The 21,647-nt window shown below is 47.8% G+C and overlaps 1 protein-coding gene across 4 annotated transcripts in view; it reads right to left on the bottom strand.

Moving 5' to 3' along the window:
* The window catches only part of pdzrn3b (PDZ domain containing RING finger 3b), a 73,622-nt gene that overhangs the window by 38,964 nt on the left and 13,011 nt on the right, over positions 1-21,647 (bottom strand). The window contains exon 1 of one of the 4 annotated variants that reach the window (XM_077014073.1): positions 2,102-2,228. The exons of 2 other annotated variants lie outside the window; for them this stretch is intronic. In XM_077014073.1, the coding sequence (XP_076870188.1) occupies positions 2,102-2,161 (60 nt within the window). In that variant the 5' untranslated portion in view covers positions 2,162-2,228. Of the gene's footprint in view, positions 1-2,101; positions 2,229-21,647 lie in introns of those variants that run through there. One more of the 4 variants, XM_077014074.1, reaches the window with a different exon arrangement.

The following is a 21,647-nucleotide window of genomic DNA, read 5'->3' as shown; positions in this document are numbered from 1 at the left end:
TGGTGTGCTGACTGGATGTGTTTAATGTAAGAGGCCTTCACAGGGCTGGTTACACACACACACACACACACACACACACACACACACACAGACACACACCTTTGCTCTCATATTCCACACACGACCGTGGTGTTTGAAAACTGTATTATTCTCTCCTTCCTCAACACAGGCCACGCTAGCCAGCCTGTCTCCTCTTCGTTCAGCCTACAATGCGCAAATCTCTGGGCGGGTAAAGCTCTGGCGTTTAGGACAGGGTGAGCACACGCACCTATGTAATCAGTTCATCAAAGCCACTGGGCAAAGGTGAAACTACCCAGACCTCTAATTATCTAACCCTTCTATCTATACAGCTCTCTCTGCCTCTTGCTCTCCCCCACTGTCTCTCTCCCTCTCTCTCTCTCTGTCTCTTAAAGAAACACTGACCAAAACAACTAGCTTTTTTAACCAACAAGGACCCCGTCATTGTGGAAGGGGGGGGGGGGGGGCACAACTGTGCTCAGTAGCGCCACTTTGTGGAGCATTTACTGCTTGTTAACCGTGAGTGAGCAAGTCAGTTGCAATACAATTACGTGACGGGTGCTGTGTCCAATTAAAACAACGTTTGAAAGGCCGAAGCAGCCGCCGGATTGTATTACGCCCAAGCCATCACTCTAATCGGTGGCCATGACCTTACATTCACAGCTCGCCTTGTAAGTGTGTGTTGGAAACGTTCATTTCACTTCACTTCCCCACTGGGTCGTGACGCTCCATCCGGGGAACACAGGCGCCGAGCAGCCGGACCGGCACCGTGTCGGATGAGCAGCCGGAGAAACTGAGTCACCGACGCGCCTGTGTCCGCAGGGTTCAATTTAGCCCCGTTATCGCTGGGCCGAGCGGCACCCAACCATCAAGAGCAGCATTATCGTCCCTCAGCCTTTCCGCCGCAAGAGATGCTACCAGGCCAGGAGCAGAACTCGGGCTCACCCAGCCGGGTTTAAACATAAAGTGGTCCGGCCTCCAGAGTAAAAGCACCGAGTCACAGACGCCAAGGAAAACCGACTTCTAATCTTGCGACCTCGGCGAATAGTGCAATTAAAAAAAAAAAAATTCTGTAGTCCGTGTGTTGAGAAGCAGAATCCTAAACAGCACATTACACATCAAAAACATTTTGTCGGTGTGATATCAAAGCCATTTCTCCATTTCTGTCTGTGTACTCCTGCTTAAAGTAGTCAGAAGAAACAAAAATAAACAAGTCTTCTTCTGCCTCCATCAAAGCTCACAGACCAGAGTGTTTGGCTACTAGCTATTATCGTGTCCCCATGGCACTGGACTGCTGTCAGTGTTGAACTATCTTTGCTGTAATTGCTGCTTATTATACAGTCCAGATAAATCCAACTGGTATAGCGAGGCTGCCTGACTCGTACACATTTGGACGCAATTTGAGCTTATCTAACCTGTGCCGTTTTCTCCTGGTGTGTGTTTGTGTGTGTGTGTGTGTGTGCACGTGTGTGTGTGTGTGCACGTGTGTGTGTGTGTGTGTGTGCTTATGTGTGTGTGTGCATGTGTGTGTGTGCATGTGTGCGTGTGTGTATGTATACGTGTGTGTTTGTGTTTTTGTATGGGCGTGTGTATGCGTGTGTATGTGTGTGTATGCATGTGCGTTTGTGTTTTTGTGTGTGCATGTGTTTGTGTGTGTGTGTGTGTGTGTGTGTGTATGCGTGTGTGTGTGTGTGTTGAAGTGTAAGACAGGCCCTGTCTCTAACCTTAACAGACTGGGTGGAGTCAATGCAGCTGTTTCCACGGCCACAAAGGGCCTTTTAATTGGTACCGAACGCAAAGACAGAGGCTTTCAATTTGTTCAGTGCCGTGGACACACTCTCCTTTCCTGAGTTGTGCTGCCTGTGCGTTCATGACACTTGTGTGTCTGCGTTCGCCCTTTACTAATTCTAATACTAACACTAATACTAACCCTAATACTAATCACCAAACAAAAATAACAACATCTTGAGACCAAAAGATACCACGTGCCATCGACAATTCTGAATGACTCCGCGGGACCGTAATGATTAGTAAACGCCGTTTTAAAATGATAGCCAATTAAGTCATGCGCAAAAAAACATGCCCGAAGATTTATTCTTGCGTTCCCTCTGAAAAGGTCCCTCGCTGGCTGGTTCACTCCCATGGCAACAGGTCATCTGACTGCTGTCGGAGTCTGTCGTAGCCGTGGGATGGCTGAGGTGGATTTTACAAGCCTATTTATAAACAGCTGTAGTCGTGCGATAACTCGAGTAGAGGGTTTGGCAGTCGCTGTGACGCAACGTTACACCCACTGACCAGTGCCCCCCCCCCCCCCCCACGAGGGCCCCGGCACAACGGAAATACTGCAGGAGTGCTCGAATGGCAAGCCAAGCACGAGGCCCTGGGATCATTTTTCGATTGGTTTACGTGAAGCCTGGGTAGATAATCATATGGTGTTCATTTAAGCACTGCTGTAGGTAAGGAAGGGTGTGTGTGTGTGTGTGTGTGTGTGTGTGTGTGTGTGTGTGTGTGTGTGTGTGTGTGTGTGTGTGTGTGTGACCCACAGATAACCAAAACTCCGAACAGCAGACTGGGGAGTTTGATGGAATGACTGTGTGGTGCAGGGCAGGTTGTTTAAGTGCTTAAAGAGGGCGTAAGGCACATAGAGCATTAATAAGTAAATGCAACCCAGCGGTCCAGCTCTTCCCTCTTAAATATGGGACTGTTTAACTTTCCTGATGAGCTCTGTCTGCTAGTTTCAAAGCTACCACCACCCCTTGAGAAACACACACACACGCACACGCACACACATGCACACACACGCACACATGCACTCAGCCACCTCTCTTCCTCTGTTCAGTGAAAATAAGACACCCTCAGTGTGCAACTCAGTGACTGACCACTCTAGACAGAGCACCTTTTTAAACACACTTTCAAACACAAATATAGCCATTTTGCCACTCCAGTGGATAGAGTGTAAGAGAGGGAGTCTGGTTATATCAACACTGGCTGACCAGAACTTGCGTCTGGCAGACAACAGCACTGGCTCTGTATCACCTCAATTTTTATATTTGTAATATAATATGTAATAATGTAATTTGTATATTGATAAATCTCTGCAATTCAGTCAGAGCTGTTTTTTACCTAGAAAGATTCAGAACACAAGAACTGAAAACATTTTGAGTGTAGGCAAGGTTTCTATTATGTTATGAGATTAGTACAAAACTTTGACAAGATTTTTAACCTATTCTATAAAATTGCTATAAAACTATAAGCCATTTTACAGATTTTAAGCAGGCATAACACATATTGCCATGGAGGCTGTGAATACGTAATGCAAGGAGGTAAACGTTTAATTAATTGATAAAGTAAAACGTACCTTTAACTGTTTAACTCATCCTTTATTGAGCAATGTGAATGGGTATCAGATTAATGTTACAGGGCCTGGAAAATGTGTCTGCCTACGGTGTCCTAAATCCAACTGAACAGTTCTCACCTCAACACTTCACATATCTTTATCAGCCCCCCATGTCATTTGGACCCAGTCAGGCCCAGGGGATCGAGTCTTGGATACTGTTTTTCACTTAAACAGATGAGACAAAGTCTAGTGAAGACCAAGGGGAGAGAAAGAGAGAAAAAGAGAGATGGAACAGAAGAGGGCAAAAGTAAAAGGGGGAAGAAGCCTGTGGGAGTTCTCGAAGTTCTCTGCAAGTGTCTGTGCACTGCGCACGCCAAGGAAAACAAGGCCTGACTGAGGTCTGGAATCTGATTTCAGAGGAGAAACAAGGCAGGAAACAGTTTCTCTGGGGGAGGGGTGGGGGATCCACAGGCTAGGAGTTCACCCCTGCCAAAACCTCTCCCAAACCTCCCTCTCTCTCTCTCCCTCTCTCTCTCTCTCTCTCTCAAAAAAACATTTTAAAGCCCACCTTTCTTCTCCCCCCCTTCTCTCTCTCTCTGTCTCTCTCTGTCCCCTTCTCAGTTACCAGGCCTGGGTCAGCACCACGGTCCACTAGTGTAGCTCTGTCCATTCTCAGCCTTGTCTGCGTCTTGGTGAGACCAGCGTCCCAGCCAAGAGCTTCAATCTGGCAGGTATCGCCTTTCACACCTGGACCTGTGTCTCCCTGGCAGCCAGCGGAGGCCAATCAGAGCTGAGACCTTTCCATCGTCAGAAGGTCGTGCTGGTCCAGGCTGACCACGCTCGCAAAGGGGGAACAAATGGGGCCACTATCTCCATGTGGATCGCATAACCATCACGGCTGAATGAGAGCCCGAGGGCTGAGACTTCTCGAGGAACACTGATGGGCATCTGGTCTACACGAGGGAGGTTCTCGCACGTTAAAGCCAGCGTGTTGGCTGGAGGTCGAGGAAGAGCAGGAGCAGTAAAGGGAGGTCCTGCCCCTCTATTTGTGGCCTTAGCTTGGGAGTAACGATGCCAGACGTAACCAATCCAGACCGTAAAGGGCCTGCTGGAGGCCTGAGGTACAGCTGTGGTGTGCCTCCTCTCCACCTCCCCTCTCCCCGCTCCTCTTCCTCTCCCTGCTCCTCTTCCTCTCCGTGCTCCGTGACCTCCGTGTGAGGGACGCTGTAGGTCACAGTGACGAGGGAGGCGGAGAGCGTCCATGTCTCTCCACGCGGGGCGTCCCTCGAAGGTGGGGCGTGTGCGGGGAGACGGCGGGCGACGGAGGCGAAACCGGGCGGTGCGCCCCTCTGAGGGCGTGCACGTGCTACTGTGCCTCTCGACCAGAGCCGAGTGCCAATGGGCCTTTGCGACCACGTCTCCTGCTGGAGTAAAGCCCTCGTACCAGAGTCATACACAGCAGTCTGCGTGAGGCATTTCACTCCTTTTTTTTCCCCCCCATGAAAGCCGACGCAGTTACGACGGCACCACACAAGAGCACCTCTGTTCGGGGTTTCTGAGAAGAGCACGGCTCTGCTAGGCTCTGGGCTAGCATGAATGCAGGCATTTAAACGGGCCTCCATATGGAGCAGTCCTTAATTAAAACCCCATGTTCCAAATAGTGCACTTGGGGCTTGCAGCAGTGTGCCACTGGTGAGGATCACATGCTATAAACAAACATGGAACCCCAAGTGAAGTGAAAAAACAACCTCTCTCCAAACTGGGGGTATGCTATTCACATAAAGAGTTGGAGAGTTAGAAGCAGTCTCGCGTGTGCACGCCTGCGTGAACATTCACGTGAGCACATGCACAGTACCTCTCTGCACTTCCCATCAGACTATTGTCAAGTTCCTTCCAGAAGATTCCACTGTCTTCAACTCACAGAAAACAGCTGCAGCTCTGTGTGTGTGTGTGTGTGTGTGTGTGTGGTTTATGTGTGCTTCCAAGCTGCATTCTGATAGACCATTAGCAGACTTAGGGAAGGGACACCAAAATAGCAAATACGATTGTGCTTTGAATCTCTGATTGGGAGCTTTGGTCTGATTAGAATGGTAAAGGTTTTCTGGTGAGTCTTGTGGTAACGGTGATGTGGGTGGCAATAACAAACTCTGACTAATAGTACAATCTGTTAATGAGCAGTCAGTAAGCATCTCAGATGTTAGCGAGCTTCAAACATGCCAAAAATCTGTGCAGTATCGCTAGTGGTTATCAGCATAAATCTACAGGGAAAGACATGCACATGGATAATATTACATTGCATGCCAACATGCCACGGTGCCCTCTTCAGAGCTATTGGTTTCCCAGTGAGACTGATTACTGTGGGGGCTTTAAAGTCAGAAGATTTGTGTGGCAGCTAATTTTTCATGACAAATTACATTCTGATAAATTCCACATCTCTGAACCTTGATGCTAACATGCTAATGATGATGACATTGAATGCCAGTGAAAACCAACAGTGCAAACCAACCACAGAATAACAGTGTCATAACATGTACATGTAAGTATCCTTCAAAATACTTTGCAAAAAGATTGTGGGTCAGGCCAAGAACTACACGCTACAGCACCGGAGTAGGAGAAGCTCAGGGGAAGCCAGCCCAAGGCTTGCTGACATTGTGAAATCAAGATAAATCTCCTAATTACAAACAGGATATTGAAGTTTGAACAACAAAAAAAAAGTAGTTAGATATAATCAGCTGTTTTTGTCTAGTTTGGTTTATTTCGTACTCTGAGAATTCAGTTACTGAGGTATTCGAGAAATGGATAAATTTACTCTGAAAAATGCAGTTCTGCTGATCGTCCCACGAGCCCGAGCTCTTCCAAAGCTTTTCTGGTCGTTTCTATGCGATTATTATTATTATTATTATTATTATTATTATTATTGGCTGTGCACGTGCTTCCTAACAAAACCTCGCTCCTCAATGTGTTAATTACAGCGCACGCCATGATGGTCTGTGTGTAGAATCTCTGAGAAATGGCAGCTTCTCAGGAACAAAGTGTGGGGTGGGGGGGGGGGGGGGGGGCACTGGCTTTCAGTGGTAAAAGGTGGACTCTGAAGAGCAGTGACCTGGGTTTCAACTTTGTAACCCCAGTTCAAGTGTCACCAGAAGACCCTTTAAGAGCATCTCACTATTCAAACATCTCAAGAACATGATAATGGCAAACACTATACGCATTACAAGAAGGCTATTATAATGAGCCTTTGAAGAAAAGGAACTCTCTAGAAAGACTATGTGTTTTTAGTAAGTAACCTGCTGTAATAGAGAGGCATGATCTATGTTTTTGCCACCTACTGAGCTAAAGCAAACACATCCACAAACAAAAATCTCTTATTATTCTTCACTACAGAGCAAAGAGTAATGTCAAATGGAAACAATAAGAACCCAGAATATTAGTCACTGTGCAGCTTGTATCCAGCTGAGGTTCAAAACAGAGACCGTGGTAATCCACGCAAACAGAAGTAGATGAGCTGCAAGTGAGCTGTGAGCTGCAGTGGAAGAAAAACGCTCTCCAAATAGTTTCGAGAGTTCACGCATAATTCATCATACACCTTCTGACCTTGAATCGCTTCATTCCACCAACGTATAACAGGTCATTTAAAGGAGTTAAAGGACGGTTTGCGTCCATGGCAGGAGTCCATGAGACTACCCTCAGTGCCACAAACGAGGACGCCACGTGGACGTGAACGCCAGCCTGGTCCCGCATAAACGATGTTTGGCACCGCTGTGGGGGCCAGACGTACGCTCATCCGCTCCCGTCAGGCACGACCGCATCAGGGCCGCGGCGGCGAGCTGAACTCTGGCTGGACTCGGCGTTGGAAGGTCAGCGAGCGGCACGGCAGGGTGCCAACGCACGACAGGAGGAGCGGCGTAAGCACATACGTAAATCACGCTTCTCCATCCTGAAAAGAAGTTAAAGAAAAAAGAAAACAAGAAAGGAAAAGGGAACGTGTCTATTTCATGTGCGCGTCGTGTTTCCGTATCAAGCTGTGGAACCTGTCGACAGATGGCCCGGGTCTGTGAGCCGCTAACGCAATTAGAAAGAGTCATATGTGCGTGCAAATGAGCGACTGCTAAACGTCACTTCGCCCCCACAGTGCAGGGCAAGGTAGGCTTATGGGGTCCGGTGACAGTGCAGAGGGTAGTTATTTATTCATTTACTTTTCTGTGAATCTGAAGTATAATCATGAGTAGGTAAATGGGAGAACAGAAGTGTGCCTGAATGATTAGATGACTGATTAGCTTTCGTCTTCTTCAAGTCTAGGTGGTCAGAAGCCTTGCAGACACACTAGTGCACCAAGACTCAAACACAACTGCAGCGATGTCTTCTTTCAGGCTGTCTGAGCCCGGCAGAGACCTGGCATGATCAGACGCAATGATGGCGGCACTGAGCCAATCACAGTCAGGCTAAATCAAGGTACAGTAATATCCTGTGACACAAATATTATGAATTTCTACAGCAAAGAAATGAAATGTGCGGTATGAGAGAGCATTCATGATCTTATCTTGAAACTAATTTTCTCAGTCTTTGATAAATTTATTCAGCATGGGAATCCACCATATGAGGTCACGTAAATGACTGTAATTGAAAAGGAATCTAAAAAATAAACACGACTGGGCAACAATATGAGTATCTGGCAGGTGTGTGCTTCAGAAAGGCCACCAACCGTCTCCAAATCTAACCAACCTCGAAGGAGCACGGCATATATTCTTCACAAGACATGAGTCATAACTCGCTAAGCGTATCGGCCTACTCTGAAATTGGACTTTTCCAGTTCCAAGGGCACTCCCTACACTATTTACACTCCCTACACTTGTTACACTCCTACACTCCCTACACTATTTACACTCCCTACACTTGTTACACTCCCTACACTTGTTACACTCCTACACTCCCTACACTATTTACACTCTCTACACTCCTTACACCCCCACTCTCTACACTCCCTACACTCCTACACTCCTTACACCCCCCACCCCCTACACTCCCTACACTCGTTACACTCCTACACTCCCTACACCCCCACTCTCTACACCCCCTACTCCCTACACTCCTACACTCCTACACTCCCTACACTATATACTCTCTACACTCTCTACACTCTCTACACTCCCTACACCCCCACTCCCTACACTCTATACACTCCTACACTCCCTACACCCCCCACTCCCTACTTTTCTACACTCCTACCCTCCCTACACCCCCCACCCCCTACACTCCCTACACTCCCTACACCCCCCACCCTCCTACACTCCCTACACCCCCCACCCTCCTACACTCCCTACACCCCCCACTCCCTACACTCTCTACACTCCCTACACCCCTACTCCCTACACTCCTACTCCCTACACTCCTACACCCCCCACTCCCTACACTTTCTACACTCCTACACTCCCTACACCCCCCACTCCCTACACTCTCTACACTCCTACACCCCCTACACCCCCCACTCTCTACACTCTCTACACTCCTACACTCTCTACACTCCTACACCCCCTACACCCCCCACTCTCTACACTCTCTACACTCCTACACTCCTACACTCCTACACTCCTACACTCCTACACTCCTACACTTGTCCCGAGATTGCAGCCAGGTCCCTGAGTTTCGTCACATACTCTGGCCCAGGCAGCATGTGTTGGTAATTTGCACACAGTTGATGTTGATTAGTGTGGGCATGACATCTCTGGCCCTCAGCTGTGTCTGTGTACGAGGGGACACGTCGCCCCCAATTAGCTGTGGCATGTTAGCAGATCAGGATTTATGAGACCTACAGAAACACCTCAGGCTGTGGGGCAGGAATGAAAAAATCTGCCCCTTCGTTTACAAATGGATCATCACAGTACATATGAGGGAAACCCATCGATTTTCTGATCTAGGATCAGATCCATTCCTCACACCCATTACTCACACAAAATATTATAAGTATGAAGTAATACATATTAAGCAATAATATTCATCCAGATTCAATAACTAGATCCTGGACCACAAAATGTGAGAAGACCAAAGGTAAAAACCAAAGAAGTTCCACTTCTTCACAAATGAAGTATAAAAATAAAAAAAGAAAGCTAAACAGAAAGATGTTGTTCTCACACTGTTCTTCAGTCTTGGTTATTAAGCCTACTGAAAATGGATGATGTCTGTTTAACATGAGAGATGGCAGACGAGAGAGAAGTAGACACATGAAAGCCTGGAACCACCCCCACACCTCCCCCCACTCCACTTCCCATCCCCCCCTCACCCCTCCCTCACACTACCCCCCCCATCCCCAGGCTTAGATGTGATATCGTCACATTAAGTCATTCGCAGTTGCAAGTTTTCCTGCCTCTGGACATGAGCGTGACGCACAATTCTTAAAGTTTTATCGCTCTGTTTGGACGATGAAGGACTTACGAGGATATAAGAAAAAATGAATGTGACATTTAAGCGGAGGCCTCGATCTTTGACTAAAGGTATTACCGGGATCTCTGGTTCCCGTCCAGCTGTTTTGTGCGAGTGTGTGCGTAAGCAGCGGGGATCATGGGAACCTGCTTTAGTGGCGGAACATAAAACAGTGCCGCTGTCTCCCGCTGGGGCTTCTGAAGTGGACCCAGCCCCTCCTGGCCTCCTCTTCCTCTCAAACCACTTCCTCCTCGGAAAGCACTTGGAAAACACCAGCCCGGTCCACAGAGACCAGGAACAAGTCGCAAAGCGTGAAATGTCCCGGAACAACATAGTAGTGTGGATTTCAAGCAGCAGTGCTTGCGAAGAAAGAGTTTTCGGTATGTGCAGCTCCATGGTGAGAGACATCTAGGACTCGACGACGTCTAAAAGACAGACGGTGCTGGATGGCATTTCCCCGTCGTAGGGACATGAAGATTCAATCTCTCGATCTGTCGAGCCAGGCGTGAGGAAGACCCCCCGGGTCAGCCCGTGTCCCTTGCCTTCTGCCAGCCCCTCCCGCGCTGACTCTCAGAGCTGCGCTGATAGACAGATAGTGTGAAGGTCATCCTCTAACAACCAAAGGCTCCAGCGGAAGAATGCAAAGAACGACCCTTTGCCTTCGTTTCGGACAGAGGGGCTATCTGTGAATCAGCGCAGGTCTGGCACAAGGGCCCGTGTGTCTGGCCTGTCACTGCAGACAGCTGAAGTGGTTCTCCGGGGGGGGGGGGGGGGGGGGGGGGGGGGGGGGGGTATTCGCTCCAGGCGAACATGACGAGGGCTTTAGGGCTAGCTCAGCTCCGTAACCCTCCACTTCCAACAGAGCTCGATCTCGGTCTACTTGATTGGTTGGTTCGTGTGGGAATGCCTGCTTTGCTGTTTGTGGTTCGACCTCAGCCATTTACATAAACAGAATTTTGTCATTTGTACTCCAAGAAAGCAAACACACACCAATTCTAATCAAACAGAGCCAACAGCAACTCTTGAACATTGAATGAAAATACAATCATGCTGACTGACTGAGAATTTGTACCAAAACATCAAGAAATGGCTCACGTGTCCACTCTGCAAGAACAAACCTTAGATTTACAGCAATGAGCAGAAATATACCTTCTAATATCCCAGCCTGTTTCTAATATATAAACTTCATGCTGGCAAGGACGTTGCAGTGTGGGACAAACCCCTCCCAACTCAGCCCCCTAAACCTATTAGTTTTATTGCCAAAGGCATCAAACGATGCTCTCGGATATCACAGAAACAGAGCCTTCAACTTGCAGTACCTTCCAATAACATTTCTGAAGTGCGCAGCACGTGTCGTACGAGCAGTCCAGCGGCGTGTAGGAGAGGTGGTATAAGCACACGTTTCAGGTCAAGGACGGTACAGGAGAGAAGCAGCAGCTCAATTTTGCACTGACAATATATGTGATGATTATAAAATGAACGATAATTTGGGCCATATATCTTACGCAAAGCAGACATTGCCATACGCTCGTTCCCCGCTTTGCAATTATATGAGCTATACTTTGATTTATGTTTGTGCTTTGTTTTGTTTCATCTAGGCAATTGAGCTTTAAGAAAACATGGTTTCTGGACTCAAATGATGCCCTATTAAGTCCTGGACTAACTGCCAATATGGATTGTTCTTTGAAAATCATTTCAGTCAACAGCTAAACTTTCTCTGTCAGAAAAACTTGCTACAAACAAGGCATTTAAACCATATTCCAACCATATTCTCGTCTGAAATCTTCAACATATTTCAAACAAAACATCTTCCAACAATATTCCAGTCAGGCCAGCACTAATTAAATGTAGACCAGATAAAGCAGCCCCAGGCGCTCCCCCATACAGCCACACCGTCAGCTGGGCCCAGCTGGCAGCACCCTGACATCTCTCCCTGCTGCTGGGGGTCCATTGTGCTAGTGCCTGTCAGCGGAGTAACACTGGACCACACAGCCCGCTGAATGGGACCGACCTTGGCTTTGGGCGCGCGCCGGTTCAGAACTGAATCCGATATGCGCAGATAAGCAGGGCACTGGGAGGGTTGGTCGGCAAGGGTAAAACCCAGATCCACTTGGGAAAAGTGTAGACGTCTGAATAAGATAAAGAGAGGAGTAGGGCAGAATACAACGCATGCTATATTTGGGGACATCTGGCCCGGGACTGATGGTCTGTCGGGTCTTGGGTGGAGGGCCACACCGTGACTCAAATATCCCCAGCTCCTGCATTCTGGTTTGCATTCCAACTGGGTGAGGCTGACAGACACTTGTTTTGGCATGGGATTTTCACATTTTTATGATGTATTTACAGGTGGAAATGTAATTTCAGAATCGTGTATACAAAAGGTTTTTTTTGTTCTCTGTTCAACAGCTATTTGGACTTCATTCGCCAGTTTCTCCTATTACACAGTACGAAGCATCTTAGGGGTAATGCATGCTGTCTAAGCAAAAACTAGGCAATTTAACAACATGGCTTTCCCTTTCCCTTGCCAGAGATGTGAGACAAATAGGAGTTCCTATGACACCTACCTCCTCTCCAAAAAACCTCATACTTCATGCAGTCTTTCCTCACATTATGGTTTCCTCACATTTGCAAAAATGATCATTCCAGTTAGGAACCTGGCCAAGTCGTGAGACCAAGAACGTTTAAACATTCGACCCCTTCCGCTTCAACCCGGCTACAATTTACATTCAAATCTCCTCGTTTCATCACTGCACAACTCTTTAATTAGTTGCACATGGAAATATGGGGATATGATGGAACTGGACCAACCTGGAACTGTGGTTATAGTAGCTGAGGCTAAGACAGGCGATGGCAGATATTTAAAACATCACTTCAGCCACGATCGTGCGGGTGTTAAGGGAAGCGCACATAACACAATGACTTAAAATATAAAACTCTTCGGGAATATGCATACCAAGTAGGCAGTCACATTCTAGCAACCGGACCTCATCCATTCCAAGCTGACTGCTTCTATACTCATTCAGGCTCTGTTAAATACTCTGGCTAATGGCTTCCAAATGCACGTTCTCATACCAAAAAAAAAACTACCTCCCCCACAAGCCCCACTAAATGATAAGCAACTCACGCAGCTCAACTGCCCTGTCCAAGCTGAGATGTCTCCTGCCTCGTTGGAGACATCTTAGTGCCTCTGAGCGGGCCACTGCTCAGCCTCTGCCCGAGTGTGTGTGCGCACACACGTGTGTGTGTGTTGACGTAAGTGTGTGTTCGCATCTGTGTCTGACCTGTTACAGACAACTTTTATTAATGAGCTCCCCAGATGCACACACAGACGCCACTATCTTGGGTAGTTTCTACCCCAGAAGGCCTTGCTAAAACGGGTCCCCGTTCCCTCCCTCTTTCCTTATTCCCCTGCCTCTCTCCTTCTCTCTACGTCTCTCTCTCTCTCTCCCTCTTTCTCTCCCTCTCTCTCCACGCGCTGCCAAGACTTGGCAAAGCTGGTACTCTGGGAAGTTTTAATCAATTAGCAATGAGGCTGCGCAATGAACGGGAGCGAAAAGACGTGTGGGCAGAAATAAGATCTGTGAACAAAGAGTTAAGAGAATCGTACGGTCTCAGGCCAATGGTGCTCTTCACCGGAGTGCTGTGTGAGGTGTGTGTGTGTGTGTGTGTGTGTGAGAGAGAGAATGTCTGGAGAGAGAGAGAGAGAGAGGAGGAAAAAAAGAGAGAAAGACTACATCAGAAGAATGTGACCATGTACACCGTTTGTGTGAAAGAAAAGATGAAAGAAAAGAGTGGAGCAACAGTGAAAAACAGTGAAAGTGCATTCAGTACATTACATGTTGTGTATGGTCATGACATGACCTGCAATAACTGCCTGACCTCAATGTGTCTGTGTGTATGTCTGTAGCTATGGGGGAGGATAACCAGCCATGTGTGAAAGTCGAATGTAAACTGGTTTTTACAGGAACTGCAAAGACGGGCAGCCTCTTCAAGCTTGTCTGAGAGATCCTGCTCTTGGCTGGGGGGCTGGGGGCTACCTGCCGATGTCAATCCAAGCCCTGATTCCTGCAGACTGAGGCCAGCGTGACAGGGTCATCTCCAGTCAGATGTGGCCTTGTGCAAATGTCAGCATGCAACAAACGAGCACATGCAGGTGTGAGTATTTCTCACTCGCGCTGCTAGGCGACAGCGCCGCCGTGGAGACGCTGGCTTGGTTGTCGTGGTCCTGGGCAGTGACACGGTGAGGCCCGGCCCGGCGCCGTGGCTGAGTGGACACACCTCGGCTTTCAGCTTTAATTGCTGCTCCAAACTAAACGCGCTGACACATCGCTACGCAGGTAACTGCCACATTACGGGTTGATGTCGATTTGCAATTTCAACTTTCAATTGCGCTGAATCCCACGCACATCCATGCGGTTGCAATGACGAATAATCTCAGGACAGCACGTTCAGAATTGCATTTTGCAACAGGGGTTATTTCAGGCAGTTGTGGGCTTTAAACAAAAGGGATCATTTTTACGAGGGATGTGTACCAAGGGTTCTAGTGTCAGTTTTTCCAGCTTTAGAGTTATTATTTAGCTTGAACCACTCCTTTGGCTTGGGACACTTCAGTCCAAAACGAGGCACACGTCCAGCCACACTGTCACATTTTTTCCTTCATGAGTTTCCACAGCTCATTAATCTTAGGTGCACCGTTCAGGGGCCGGTCAGAGGGCGAGAGGGACGGACCGGTGACAAAGCCAAAGGGATGAACCACAACCTGAGCTGGGAAGCCTTCTGTCAAGCCGGAGGACGAAAACGTTTCAGCTCATGAATCGTATCAACAAAATCACGGCGCAGGGATGCCCCTAGCCTGCCGCTAGCCTGCCGCCCGGTGGCTAGGTGTGGATTAGCTCCGGCGCGAGCCCTGGAAGAGCGGCCGAGCCGGGCCGGGCCGGGCCGGCGGCCGGCTCCTCCACGAACCCGGCTACTCTGGTTTTCTATCTCATTTGCGGCGTGATGAACGAGCTAGCAAGACCGCAAGGAGAATAAAAGGTTCCAGTGACTGCAGGCACACGCGTCTGCCTCATTCTGGGGTCACTAAAGCATGTCTGACGTAGGGGGAGGGGACCTTGAGCCGTCTACCCAAGCCATTCTGTGAAAATATATGGCTGCGTGGATTATATGTTTCAGTGCAAACACTCTCCATGATGTAGGAGGATGTAGGGGGTGAAGGGAGCCGCAAAACTACGGAATTCTACAAGTTATGGCTTTGAGGAGACGGTTATGAAAATATAAAGTTCCTAGCTTAATGTGGACATGAAGTGGTATGTGGTATGTTGGTGAAAGGCATTCTACTACAGCCTTTTGGTAGACCAGACTGAGATTTCATTCCGTTTCAGTCTGTAAAACCTATTCTTTATACTTTATCCCCCAGTTAAGAGTCTAAACCAGGACCAGATAAGAAGCCTGGTAAAATTGCTTTGTGATAAGTGATCTATATCCATTACAGTCAAGAGAAAGAATAAGACAATTATTTTATAATATTTTTAATTGCATTATTAGTTTCATTCAACCATACAGAAACTGCACGTGTTCCCGCTGCAGTCCGTGAAGCATCTTTTCATAACCAGCGTTAGGAATCATGGGCATGTTCAGGATTTTCAGAATCTCATTCAGCTGCCCAACGTAACGGGCTGACAGCTCACTCGGCCCACGGCCTGACCACGCCGCTCACCCTCCGCCTCCTTTAAAGAGTCCTGCGAGGCCGAGTCTTCGCGAGCGCACGCATGAAAGAGTCGTTTGATGGGCCGCCATCCCCTCCCGCTACGCACGCTTACATAAATATTGACCGACTCGCCGCGATACGCTCTCTCCAGCCGGCTGAGGCGGCGAGCGCCATGAACGTATCGACGAGCCGGCAGGCCCGCCAGGCGCTTTCGGAAACGTTCGGATGCTCGGGGTCCTTCGTAAATAACACGAAGCACCAGCGTCAAAGACTGTGCTAAGTCAGGGGTTCTTGAGGTCTTAATGGCCAAACGGCCTCTCTGAATGAAATATGAGGTAAACAGGACTGTTGCCAACGCAACCAGAGTGTACAGAAGAAAGAGGAAAAAAGAGAAGAACAGCTTAATGACAAAGGACCAAGATGAAATGTAGCTCATGAACCAGATGCTACCCCACACACACACACACACACACACACACACACACACACACACACAAACACACAAACACACACACACCTACCTCACACACACACACACACACACACACACACACACACACACACACACACACACACACACACACACACACACACACAAACCCAGTCAGGCCGCACACCCATCATCAGCCAACAAACCCTAATAAATACACACACACACACACACACACACACACACACACACACACACACACACACACACACACACACACACACACACACACACAAACCCAGTCAGGCCGCACACCCATCATCAGCCAACAAACCCTAATAAATACACACACAGCCGCGTCTCAGGCAGGGCCGATCTGAGCCCTGCTCTGTCTGCAGCTGGAGGGAAGGCAGGTTGGAGCTGTTCTGACCCGTGTGAGAGTCAGAGAGGCGTCACCCCCTCCGTCTCCATTAAAACCATCCAAGCTGAGTCTCTGAAGACATCCAAACACGGGCATGTGTGTCAGACACGTCTGGCTGCGGGAGGGCAGGGAAAGGCACAAACTCACACACACACACACACACACACACACACACACACACACACACAAACAAACTCGCACGCACGCACGCGCACACACACGCGCGCACACACACACACACACACACACACACACACATACACACACACACCGTCCTTTATGTTCAAAATGTAACCAAACATGTGGTCCTCATTTCTGGAGCTTAACAGGAGTGATAATGTTGGAAAATATTATTGCAAGCGTGGACTCCAGTTGCTTTAAGAATCAAACAGGGAACTGAACTGAAATGAAACAAGACAGGCGGGACTGGGACACACGTCAACGTCTTTAACATACTTCAAGAAAACATCCATCCTTAGCCGTGGCAACCGGGTTGCCATGACACCAACTAATGTCATTAGCACATTAGCAACTTCAAGCGCATCCAAGACTCTTATATTCTTATATTTACAATGAATCAAAATACATGTTACATTGTCATGTTAGAATAACACTGGCCTGCATGAGGTAAAGTTGTTTACATTACAGGATACTCAATCAGGTTTTAATGCTTAAATCTATTACAAGTCCATGGAAAACCAATCCAGCACAACAGTTGAGAGTTGGTCTGCTCTGTCCAGCCTGGAGCTCCCCAGCCCCGTGTGCAGACCACACCTAGGTGTTCCACAGCTGCAGGGAACTGCTTTACATTTCTTTGAAACTCCTGGAATTCAGTCCAGTGTTTGGAATCCACCATCATGCTGGAAGAAGGCTGCTGTAACTTCACCCGACATTGTCAACAAGTTATAGGCTTAAAATGGATCTCCTGAACGTGCCGACCAAAGAATTGTTACCGTTATGTAGTAAAAGTAATAATGGTAATATTAATAATCATTTGTGGAGTACATCGACGTGAGAATGCAGTGAGATTTTAAGCATATTACAACAATGCATAAACGTGTGTCTTGAGCAAGACCAGCCCTGTCTGGAAACCCAGTTAAGGCAGCTAGTATGTCCCGACACAGAAAACAGCAGCTGTTAGCCTGATATAGCAGTGGAGTGGGGGACAGTTAAATTCAGCGTTTATAAGCTCGCTCTCTCTCTTTCTCTCTCTCTCTCTTCCTCTCTCGCTCTCCTTCTTTCTCACACACATACAGTATACACACAAGATAAGATATGTGCTCATCCTGAATGTATGGGGACAAAACACTGACAGAACAATAAACATCTCCATACTTACACAGCACCAATACAAGACACAAAGAACCCATTAAATCTATCATGCAACATACGTCTCTGGACACAAGCCTAAAACACGGGCTCTAGTCCGTGTGTTCGGAGGTCCTCTCTCCATTTCATAAAAAAAGGATTTCACAGCCAGTCAGCCTGATGACATGTGCCCTCCTCACAGCTTAGGACCACTTTATCTCAGTCTAAACATCAGGTGGGCATTTCTTAAGCTGAATTCTTTTGCTACCAAATTGCTTTCACTCCCTCACCCCCCCCCCCCCCCCCAAGCCCATCCCCCACCCCTCCCCTCCATAACCATGTCCACGATAACAACTTGCCCAGACAGCATAAAGTTAGTTGATGGCATCGTCGAAAAACAAGGATGAAAAGATTTCTGGCATAAATCTAAATGATGCATTGACGCTGAAAGTTACCCCTTGCAAATCAAAGGCAGTGTGTCTGTGTGTGTCTGTGTGTGTGTGTGTGTGTGTGTGTGAGAGAGAGAGAGAGAGAGAGAGAGAGAGAGAGAGAGAGAGAGAGAGAGAGAGAGAGGCAGGAGGACCTGTGCAGATTGAGGAGAGTCTCAGCTGCTCCACAAAGGAGCGCTTGTCAGGTTGCCAGTACAGTCAGAAACCTGATTCCTCCCTGCAGATGTGGCTTGGTTTATTTAACATCACCTACCTTGTCGGACAGAACTGTACCCCACCCCACGTTGGTCCTCCCAACTCAGGCCCTACAAAACACCCCGCAGGGATAAATGACTATGTCCTCTGGTGCGGTCCGTCTGACCTCTGACCCCGTGTAAGTCGACCCTCCGGACCCTCGCCATCTTGCCATGAGGCCAGGCTCCATGACGGGAGCGTGTCTACTCTCCCAGTGTGAACCCAGACAGGTATGGTCTCAGTGCACTAGCACCCTGGCCAATGCCCCTCTCTCTGCCTGCCCACTACCACTAGACTACGCAGCTTGTGTTTTTTGCAGGTTATTTAGCATTTTCTATCGGTTTGGAGTCCTTCACAAGCAACGCCAAGACAAACACAGCCGCGGCTGTTTTTAATACTGCATTATGTATTCCAGCATAACGGATTAGCCCGACGACGAATGAAAAATGAACGAATTAAATTGAAATGATCTGGCTGAAATTCGGCTTGAACAGGAATGTAGTACAACATGCTGAAAAGCCAACCTGCAGCGCAAGACTCTGGCTTTTAACATTCATCTATAATGACATATTGTTCTGGAGAGGTCTTGGTTAAATGAGGTTTCAATATCAGCATGGACATTCAACCATCATTGGCACAAATCAATGCAAATCAATGCAATGCAATGTGCAAGCTCAAAAATGTTATTCGATTGACCAAAACAAAAGGATTTTTGATGCTATCAAGAATGCCATCATGCTAGTCTTTATCCACGAACTTCAAAGCTTTCAGAGAGTTCAAACATTCATCACCATCGCTCTGGAGAACCTAGCAGTATTTTAGAGTCCAGAATGGCTGGAAGATATTTTCCTCTGCTGATTAAAAGTCTGCGTTAGCGTCCCTGTTTGGAGGACTGGACTTTCAAGCTTTTTCCGCTGATACTCTAGAGTGGCACTGTTGTAATTTATCAAGTGCCACTTACCACTGTATATTACTGGCTCACTGCATAGTTCCCTAATGTGAACAGAAGATGCACCCAGGATCGCTGGCCACAGACTACTTCCTATTATTTATCACTGCAACCAGGCTGGCGAATTTGGCTGCCTCAGACCTGAAAGAAGTAGGAAGTCTCGCATCAGAGAAGGTAAACGTGAAAGAGACTACATCTCTCTCTGGGGGTGATTGGCCCAAACACCCCACTCAGCAGCAAAGTTTTCTATTTGCACACATTTGCATGAGAAGGGTGGCCCACTGCGCTTTGTTTGGGCTGAGAAATCTCATTTGAGCGGCCGTCAGACGGGAGAAGCTGGTGGGACTGAAATGAAGGGAACTAAGGAATCGTTAAAGCCAGCCGTGTGCAGCTGGGATTAGGAGGCATCGTGTAAAAGAGAAGGAGTCTGATAGTTGAGGCCTGCCTGCAAAGAGAAAAAAACAACAAAACCCCCCCCCCCCACGAATCATCAAACTCTGACCATGTGTCCTTTGTGATGCTTCCAATCGGCACTAACTGAATAAGTGAAAGCCCCCCCAAACCCCCCCCACCCCCAACGTGGGGACCTGGGTATGCTGGATGAAAACACATGGGTCCCATTAGGTAAACTGTACTGAAGGTTCCTACAGTTAAAGGGTGCTGCCCAACGTGTTCTTGGGCTCTGCTCTTAATGACCGTAAAACACAAGTAACGCATGCCGTGAAACAATTATTAAAGGTATACCGGCAATTTGTTTTTAATTACGTCCTCTAATTTTTGCTTCACATAATAGGTGCGCTGGTCCTCTGATTCTGGCGTTGTCCTGGAATGGAAACTGAAGCACCAGTGCAGAGCGATTCCACAACTGCAGATGCCTTAGAGGTTTTGCCGGCACAATTTTCCATTTGTTGGAGGAAAGAGAAAAGCGTGGACTTGTACGTCAGTGATTTATGATAGGAAACGTGACCGTAGAACCGCCCCTCCAAGGCAGACACACTTTAATGTTAGATCGTGAAAGGGTCATTGAAATACAGCGCAAACTTTGCTTAAATTACAGTATAGTCATTTCAGTAAGAACATTTACAAGGGCTGCAGTAGCTCTGGTTCGACTAGGAGCCAGGGTTTTAAAACTGGAAGACTACCTTCATGCATCACCGTAAAAATGGACAGCGTCATAAATGACTTGGTTCTTTTAATACCATATTTGGGGAAAATGGCTGACCATATTGCTACTGCTTAAGATGAGATCAAGTACTAGTGAAACTGCTCCACAGTTGCTCCAGGACAGAGTGTACTGAGAGTGGATGAACACGGTAAGGGGTTCTGGCCCATGTCAATAGGTGTGGTTCTGATGTGATGCTGTGAGCAGGCCACTGCTATCATAGTGTGAAACCGATCCAACGCTTGACTGGGCCTTTGAAGTCCGTTCAAATGTCCAGGCGCAAGCAAAGCATGAACTGTTTCAGAAATGAAAAACACAACACTTATGGTAAATGTCAGACGGCATTACACGGTGATCTGGAAGATCCAACATCAGCGCGTATCAACCCCCTTAAGCATTTTACCAGGCAGACAAGGTCCAAGATTTTGAACTAGAAATATGGCCAAGCTCTTTTTTACCATCCACCACGCTTGTGTGAGGTGGGGTGTAGCAGTCAGGGCTTTGGCAGCACCTTCAAGTTGTGGACATCCGAAGCAGGGCACTTGGTCAACAGACCTGGGGTCTGGTCTGCATTACTTGAGAGAAACCAGAAGGAAGCAAAGGCTATTACGGCCCCTGTTAATCAGCCTATTAGCATTTAATTGAGGGCAGTTAATTAGAGATGGTGGGGTGGGTAGCACACGTCAGGGGTGGGGGGAGGGGCGGATGAAGAGTCTTTGACTGAGCGAGCAGCTGGTTGGATGACCCGGGTCTATTGTTAACACTGTGTTTATGCCAGTCCACTTGATTGATTAGCAAGGCAATTAGCTGTAATTGGACGTGGCTATTTTAGGTCTATAGACAATTTTTGTCATGAACGAGCAATGCGACACCCATAAAAAATTGAAAAGACAAAAGCATGATCTCTTATTAGGTTCTTTTCAGGGCACATGTGCAGTAGGCTGAAGTGAGACTGAATGACTCCCTGATAACAGTGTTAGGATACAACATTTCTCAAGACAAGAAGGTGTTTTAAAGAGCACCAACAATTAACTGATCGAGTTTGGCAGCAGCAAGACCCAAACACCACGTTCTGCAGACAGAGCATAACTATTAGGCTCCCTTGTTCTCTGCGCCCTTGTCCTTTCGCCCTTGATGGTTAAGAAAACAAAGCGGCACTTTTTTGCAGGCACAGCCACTCTCTCTAGCCCGTAACACAGAGCTGTCTCTCTCGGT

This window comes from Brachyhypopomus gauderio, chromosome 8 (assembly GCF_052324685.1).
Source record: "Brachyhypopomus gauderio isolate BG-103 chromosome 8, BGAUD_0.2, whole genome shotgun sequence".
Classification (NCBI taxonomy): domain Eukaryota; kingdom Metazoa; phylum Chordata; class Actinopteri; order Gymnotiformes; family Hypopomidae; genus Brachyhypopomus; species Brachyhypopomus gauderio.
This window is presented reverse-complemented; position numbering and strand designations above follow the sequence as displayed.